The sequence below is a fragment of the Etheostoma cragini genome, chromosome 12 (genome assembly GCF_013103735.1).
Source record: "Etheostoma cragini isolate CJK2018 chromosome 12, CSU_Ecrag_1.0, whole genome shotgun sequence".
NCBI lineage: Eukaryota > Metazoa > Chordata > Actinopteri > Perciformes > Percidae > Etheostoma > Etheostoma cragini.
Window position 1 is genome coordinate 10,701,698 of NC_048418.1, and position 8,661 is coordinate 10,710,358.

The following is an 8,661-nucleotide window of genomic DNA, read 5'->3' on the forward strand; positions in this document are numbered from 1 at the left end:
TTGCTAAACTTGCATATTCCCATTCCACAACTGCTTTCTTGTGTCTCTCTTTTCTGTTCTGTTTGTTTAGCCATAATTTGAGCGCTGCCAGTTCTCCACTGCGCCTCCATAACAATTTCCGACACAGCTATGATTTGTGATGCAACCACAAAGCCAACGTTTGTCTGAAGCGGGAAGAATAGCCTATCAAATTTCAACAGTACAATTCAAAGAGTATGCTTTTATTAAATATTGATGTCACACACATGGCTAGCGGGATGTTAACGTTTGAAGGAAAACAGCATCACTCAACGCTCTTGTGCTACTTTGCACTACAGTGAACAGGTGTTACATCACCCTTGAATCATTCATTTTAACTCCAAAAAGAGTTGAGGTAAACACAAAACCTGTAAAACAGAGAATGATCAAAAGCAGCTCGAAGTGAAGTATCTACCTATACCTCCAATTACACAATCTACCCCACACCCATGGCCTTTTAAATCTTATTTGACTTTGTAATTCTTTTTCTTTGCCTATTTGATGGTTTCACGTATGTGAAGCCAAACATAAAAAATGGGCATTCTTTTTCCTGTTAGTGCCATTGAATGGGAGCAAAATGAATTATTATTTACGTGTGTGTTAGTTCTTCCTTTCGATGATCCACTATATTCAATAATTTGGGAAAAATGCATATCCATTCCCATTCACCGGCTAGATTTTTTAAAAGCTGAAAACAGGGCCAAAAAGGTGCAAGACTATTTTTCTCTCAGACCACCTGAATTACAATATGCTGAAAGGGTATTGTGGAATTTTTGCCCTCAGAATAAGCAACTGTCAGTACTTTCTCTACACAGAGCGTTTGTTCTCCTTACCTCTACAAGTCGATGGTTAGTTGCTGCTCTGTACACACAAGAGAACACCCGCTGCTGGCTTCATTTTCTTGAACCCATCAGCATTTCCAGATTCAAGTCTGCTCTGCCAAGTTTGTCGGGACAGTGTCAAACGCACTTTTGAAAATGTCGTGGCTTGATGCACCTGTGGCACACTTGGGCACACTCAAGTTGGGATCTGAAAGACTGCTCCTGAGTAAGTTAGAATAATAAATCAAAACAACAGGCTTGATGTGCATATGGGCAGGGAGGTTTCTGTGGTTATTTTACAGCAGTACGAGTCTGGTTGCTCAAAATTTACCCTGTGCGATCTGCTGTGCGCAACATCACTCCAATTAGAGACTGCAGACAGATACCTACTGCCTTCAGATGGCTCTAAAGGGAGTCAACAGGTCACCAAGAAAAAAAGCCTTCAATATAGTAATTAACTAAGTATATATTGTCTTGAGAGACAGAGCTTTATTCTGTCTCGCTTGATTGTAATGAGAACCGCTGATTGAAAAATCAGCATTATCATGTAGAATAAAGTTGTTGTTGCCAAAAAAATGAACTAAATTTCACATATTACGAAACTAAATCATGTTTGCAAATGAGTCTATTCATGCAGCTGAACCAGCTGCTGGCTGTAGCTTCATACTGAATAGAAGCATACTGTATTAGAGTGGTATCAATCTTCTCATCCAAACTTTTGGCAAGAAAACAAAACAAATTCCAGAATTTCAACTATTGCTTTACATGTAGGTGGAAACAATAATGGGTGAACTACTTTTTAAATTTTTACATCAATCCAATGTCTCCTGAAGATGCTTCTTAAAGTTGAGGTAGTTCTTCAACTAAACAATGACTACAAATAAATTAAACAGGAAATCAAAGCTTGAAGACACACCTTTATCACTGGTGTATTTAAACACCTTCTACAGCAACATTATCAACTACGTTGCTTCTAGACATGCTGTCCTGTAATGATATGACCATATCACCCTTGGCTCCAAAATACTAATAAAATACTAATAAGTCATTAAGATGGCAAACACACCGCATGTGCATGACAGATCAATCCTTCACGCTGTGGCACTGACATCTTCCCATCCTTTTTTCAAACTATGTCAAATCACAATTCAGCAACTGCATTTAAATATCACATAGTATACATTATTCCTGGGATTTAACCGTTAAAAAATAAAAGTCTTGGACAGACCGTTAAAAACATAAGTCTGAATATTCAAGAGAGCAATAGTGTTCCAACAACAGTCGAAGCCCCTAAGATCCTGTCTTTCAATTTGGTTTGGTACCTGGGCGGTGCGCTGTCAGCAGGATCTGTGTTCCAGTTGGGTGCCTGAGCCTTCCTGGTATTGAAACATGATGACAGTGAAGGCAAGTCTCGCACCAGCCAAAGGAGTCATCAATAATAAGACAAGGTGAGCAGGAAGGAAGGAGGGAGAGTTATCTGGGTACAGCACAGGAACTTCCCAGTGGGCCGCGGGGGCAGACAGGGCCGAAGAGAGGCGAGATATGGCATGACACTCCTGGAAACTGTGATTTGACATCTGCTCTGTCTGAGAGTCTGTCAGAGGGCAGTGTAAGGTTTTTGAGGGCACCACCGCTTCCTCTTTAGTCCGAGTCTCTGGGTTTTATCAAAGAGATTTTACTTGCAGGGCACAGAGAGGGGCTGAGCAGCGCGGTGCTCGCTGGAGGTGGTCAGCTCTGAACAAACGCTGAATAGATGTCATACATCCCGGAAATTCAGTCCTCCTCTTCCACGTAGGTAGAGGGGAACCAGCCCATCTGAGAAGCAACCCAACAGGATACAATTATACAGTGCAAATACATACAGTATATATGGTTAATATACTTTAAATGGTGAAAAGTTCTTTTAAACTCTTACTTTTGGCCCGGCCTACACATGCCTAAATTTCTGATTGAGATTTAGTTAGTTTGAACACTAAAATATTTGTAGACTATTTTGGTCAGTACATACACTGAAACTCCACTGCTCAGAAAAGACTTTAAAAAAAACAGATTTTTTGTTTTGTTTAAGATCTAAGAGGGAAGAAATTGATTACTTTTATTCAGATTAACTGAACTGCAGAACATTATGACACATACCACAGTTTAATACATGAGATTCAAGAGAGAACTTTCTAATAAACTAAATGTGTAACAATACTGTATGAATACGTAAAATACATGTGTAGAGAATAGTTTTACCATAGTTGCCACAGAACATTAAAAAAGCACAGATGGAACAAAATCACCAAGGTAAAGATGAAATCAAATGTGTACAAAACGTTGCCATCATGAGAGGATCCTACAGCAGACCTACCCTGCCGTTGACCTCTCCCTTCCACCACCCATTGGACATCTTGGTATAGATCTTGATAATGTCTCCCTGCAGCAGGGAGAGCTCCCGTGTGTCTCTGGAACAGAAGTCATAGCGTGCCACTGCAATACCCACCACCCGGGGAGAAAACACTGGAAAAAAGACATCTTGACTTATTATTGAGCACAATCTCCACTTAATTTCACAAATATCATGATAATACTGTCAGAGATAATGAGGGATTTTCTAAGAGGGAAGTTAAAAGAGCAACCAATTAACTACAAATGCACAAATACTATAGTATCTACGGTGCTCTAGTTATACAGTTTCTCTACCTTTAATATACAGTTGTAAATTACCATTATACAGTATTTCTTTAGATTTTTTTAGTTTGTAAAAGGTTTACAATGGTATGAAACACATTTCCATCAAGTATTATGCAAAGGGAAATGACTGTGGCTTTTTCGTAAGGAGGATGATGCAGTAAAGAGGCTTGACTTCTGTGCCTGAGTCATACTAAGTGTTAAAGCAAAACCACAGAATCACAGATGGAGATATTAGACAAATAGATGACAGGTCATAGGTTATCATGGTGATGTGTTCATTTAATGTTAATGTTAACATGAAACATACATGCATGCATTTGCTCATGCACACAAAGGCAGATACAAACAAAGTAATTGCAATAGACTTTTGTGCTGAATTCATGCCATGTTGGCAGAATAAGAAAAATGGTGAAACCTCCCACTATTCTAACTTGGGAGCATTTACTCATTAAACCAACATTGTTACTGCCATTGCTAACCTTGTAGTCAAAAAATGATATCCAATAGAAAAAAAACAGGACTGTGTGTGTTTGTGTGTGTGTGTGTGTGTGTGTGTGTGTGTGTTGAGAACCGTTCATTGGATCTACTTCACACTTGACGGCTGTATTGCTGGGTACCAAATGAACTCGGCATTGAATTTTAACAAACTAAGCGACCATATGATAAAGGTTGAAGGGAAAAAAACAGCTAACCGTGTGCAGATGCGGGTGCAGCCTTCATGGCTCTCAATCAAGAATGTCTTCCGCAGTGGGGCACTGTCGATCAATACGACTATTTGGAAAGTAAATCTTTCGACTCAAATTGTAAGCTTGTGAACTAACTTATAACATTAATTATGTTAGCACCATCAAAATACCTTCACTATTATCCATGATTTAGCCTTACTTAAAAATGCTACATCCATTATTTTTATGGCCTATTGTTCCTTTAGAGAGGGTGGAAACATGGATGTGTTAAGAGAACGGGAGGAACAGCATACAAACTACCCTACATACAAACAATGAAAATAATTGTATACAACACATGGTAGATGAACACTCAGGATCTTGGTCTTTCAAGCATGTTGTCCTTTGCCAGCAGTTGCACAAGTTTTTCCGGCTACTCTGCGCGCTATACATAAGCAGCTTCCCAGCAGGCCTCGGCCAAGCTCCCGGTTTCCCTCCCGAGGGGCACATTGCCTACTACAAAATTAGGCGACACGCCAAATCTATAGATGATTAATGTCTGTTCAGTTTGGAGTGTCCAACTCTAATATAATTACATTATTTAACAAAGATAGGAAAACCTTTACGGAAAACTGGAAATGTGGGCATACTGCAAAGGAGAAACACACAGAGAAGAAAAGATGTACCTGTACCTGACCAGAAAGGCGAGGAGGAAGGTGGAACAAAGCTGCAGCCGCCAAGAGGAACTACAGAGAAATGGAGCAGGGGGGGTGGCAAACAGGCCGTAGTGGGAGCAAAGAGAAAACATAAGCAAAGTCAACACAAGTTTGATGGAAAGAGATTATGACAGAGGGGAAAGGAGAGAGGGGAAAAGTTGACAAAGTCAAAGAACGAGGAAAAAACAAGGACGGGTAGGAGAGGAGAGTTAGAGAGGAATCAAAACAATGAAAGCATCAGACAATTTGTTGTTTCACCTGGTTGGGTATAAAAATAGTCAACATCCATAATTAACTTACTTTTGGATATAAACAAAAGTATGCGTACATTGGTTTGAGGCGGGGGGTTTTCACTATTTGGGCTATGCTCCTTTGTACCATTGAAGGAAGTCTTAATCATACAACACACACTGATATTTCAAACACTACTTTGCTTCCATTTCTTTGCTAACAGTTTGGAGAGAGCCATTTCTGTTTCAACATGACAATACCCCTTTGCACAAAGCCAGATCCATAAAGAAATACTTTCTTTAAGTTTAATATGGAAGAACTTGTCTGGCCTGCACAGATCCCTGAACTCAGGCGCATCCAACACCTTTGGGATGATTTGAAATGCTGTGACCCAGGGCCAACTCCGCATGAAAAAGACACTGCCTCATCGTTCCTTTGAATGAGGCCAGTCCAGCCTTGCAGTGGCATTGCAAAACGGGTCTTACAGCAAAAATAGTCTAACCAAGCTCTACTTTTGTTGCTATGCAACATAATGTCACTCTACAAGGTGCATCAGTGGCCAATCAAATGTGAACATTATATGTCTACAGGTCTACTTGCCATTATTGCGATGAAAGATTGCATTGGTGATAACTTTCCAGAGTTGTAGAATCCTGTCTCAGAGTATCATAAACATATGTGCAGTGCGCAGAGCCAACGATTTCTGCTCCCATATGAAATCCCAACTGAGCCAGCAGACCCCTCACACTGAGAAAACCACCTGCTGTCATCACAACAATATGGTTCCTTCTTCTCTCTCCCCCAGAGGGATACGTAAATGCAGGCCAGTATGTTTCAACTGTTTGTCTGACCAGAGTGCATACAAACAACTATAAACATACCTGCAGGAAGTGTATACCGTATAAACAGTTACATAGGCTACTGCATGTTTACATATATAAATAAATAGTACTGTACAGACTAGCATAAGCTAGCACTAGGATTTGATGCAAGAAGATGATAGAGTTCAGTGTGGTCAAATTAAATAACCTGTACTATTTTCAGTATTTCTCTAATGAATCTAATATTTTAAGATATCCTTTTGACAGATACTGCATAAGTTACAGTCATTAATTTTAGACAACAGAATTGTCTAAACCGAAAACACTGATAATTTACTACAAAATCCAAATAATTTAAATTGATTCTCCATCCATACATTTACACACAAACACAGGGGAAAAGCACTCCTAATTAAAAATGCTAGCTGGCGTTTCCACGAACAAGTCACTCAATAATTCTGCATCTTGTGATTGTTTGCTCAGCCTTGCATTCTGTTTTCCTTGCTAAGAGGTATCCGTTTTGAAATTCAAAACATTTTGTGTGTGTGTGTGTGTGTTTTGTTTTGGCATGACATCTGTCTTTCCACAGAGGCTGTTTACCAGACACAGAACGTGGTGCCCACACTAAGTCTGTCTATGGGGGTGGACGACTTAAGGCAATAATAATCTATCCCAGAATTTACTGAGGCAATGGCGGGTCTGTCAAGGCTTCCTCACATAAGGAAGCACGGTGAATGGCAACGATGCACAAACACACCTCTTGCAGAGCTGCTTTGAAGCCTGATGCGCTGGGAGACCAACTAAAGGAGGCAGAGGGACAAGGATGTAGCAGAATTTTACATCCGAACAGACACAAACGGCTAACTTTTAACTTTGTTCCAGCGTTCGTCTGCTTGCGTCTGCTGCAGCGGCTCTGCTTGTTTACACAAACACCCTCTCTTTTAGTTAAGACAGTTTACCTCCAGCTGCTTTATGCTCTTTTACATCAGATCATATTTTCAAACTTTTCCCAGTTTTGTGGAAACAGGCGCAGTTGGACCAGGGGTATCCCCCAGGTATGTGTCAGCAGGCGGCTGTCACACAGTTTTCTCCGCTACCAGCCCAAGTGAAATGTCATGTCCTGTCAGGAAAATTGTGAAGCCATCTTAGAGCTGAGCAGCATGCTCAGTGTGACGTTTGGAGTAGCAGGCTCCTGGTGCTTGCCTGGGGCATTGAGCCCTAACTGGGACCTCTCTGCCAAGCCTGGTGAGCTGCCGAGGCTCCTTTCTATTTCTTTTACCCCCTGTCTGTCTCACTCCCTCCTTTGTCTTTTGCTTTCCCTCTCTCTCTCTCTAATCCCATATCTTCCCTTTGTACCATGTGTCTCTCTTTTACCCCATTCACACTTGGTATAAACATGCCATCTGTATTTGGATATCTTCTCTGGGTAAGGAAAAACACATTTATTCAAAGCACAAATGCATATGAAATACATTGCAACCTACGTGTATAGGATTTGATCAGCTTGATCTTAGTCTGGTTTACTGGATGTACATTGCGGGTATAAAACCATCTTGATTAGAGTTTTGCCAAATAATGTTCGCTACAGTAGCTGTATCGGCTAGTTTTTGAAATGTTTGACATCTTACATCACTGAACAAAACTACAGTAAGTATATTTTGCTAGTTAGTAAAAAAAAAATATCAAAAAAACAATAGCAAACATTTCATGCACACCACATGCCATGTCATAAGGAGATTAAGTCTTATGTTTGTAGTCAAACCTAAATGACATTATACATAAAAAATCTGTATACTTAAAAATTCTGTATTTGACTTGTGACAAGAAAAAGATGATCAACCAACAAAAATGGCTGCTTTCTTCCATCCAGCATTATCCTGCAGGTAATCATGTAAGATAATTATGCTGTGATAAATATTTCTAGCATGTCACATCTAAAGACACGACTGCCTCCGGTATTAAGACACAGTTTCAACTTGAGTGTTGAATCACCCGGCAAATGCTCTGTCACCATCATTTTGTAATGTAAGGTGGGACCTTTTTCTACAGTTTGTATAGGTGGGGGCATACAGTACGTAAGCTGGTCTGTAGTAATGAAATATAGCATGGGAGATAGGCCTACTGACATCAGCAGACTGTTGTGTCCTGTTGTTTCTACTTGATGACCTGAGCCATATCAGTTCCCATTGACTGTTTTGTCAAACAAAAAGGCTTTAACATGCACGTCTACTTCCCAGAGAAAAACATCTCACCTGCCTCAATCCAAATTGAACTGTTGTAGCTAAACCCACCCCTCCGCACCCTACTGCAAACAGGTCAAAACAAATGCGTTTTACTTTTAACTGTAACCTGATCAATATCTGATCTGGTGGCATTTACTTCAGTCTCAGGAAGGCAACCTGAATGTTTGTGAAGCAGACTCACCACTGCCAGCCTTGGTAATGGCATTGGGCATGTTTCCATTGGACAGTTCCTTATAGGGGACCTGCAGAGTGGTGTCAAGACTGCTGAAACCCTCCTTTAGAGAGTGCTGCGTGTAGTATTCCACCAAGTCCTGTGTAAAACAATCACAATAAAACAAAACATACCCTAATCAATGATAATCCAGGGTAAATCTAGATGGTATTGTGCAGAAACATGTATAAATAAAAGCAAATACATGTGGGCAGGTTGGTAAGGGAGGAGATGCTTTCTTTGTGTGTGTGTGTGTGTA

General features: G+C 40.3%; 1 protein-coding gene across 4 annotated transcripts in view; it reads right to left on the reverse strand.

Moving 5' to 3' along the window:
• Positions 1–200: 200 nt before the first annotated feature.
• Positions 201–8,661, reverse strand: part of LOC117954747 (guanine nucleotide exchange factor VAV3-like) — a 47,716-nt gene continuing 39,255 nt past the window's right edge. For 2 of the 4 annotated variants that reach the window (XM_034888714.1, XM_034888713.1), the window contains exons 25-28: positions 8,373–8,502; positions 4,873–4,926; positions 3,193–3,341; positions 201–2,654 (exon numbers count right to left, since the gene is read on the reverse strand). In XM_034888714.1, coding sequence (XP_034744605.1) covers positions 2,613–2,654; positions 3,193–3,341; positions 4,873–4,926; positions 8,373–8,502 — 375 coding nt within the window. In that variant the 3' untranslated portion in view covers positions 201–2,612. The remainder of the gene's footprint in view (positions 2,655–3,192; positions 3,342–4,872; positions 4,927–8,372; positions 8,503–8,661) is intronic. The other 2 variants (XM_034888717.1, XM_034888716.1) reach the window with 1 other exon arrangement.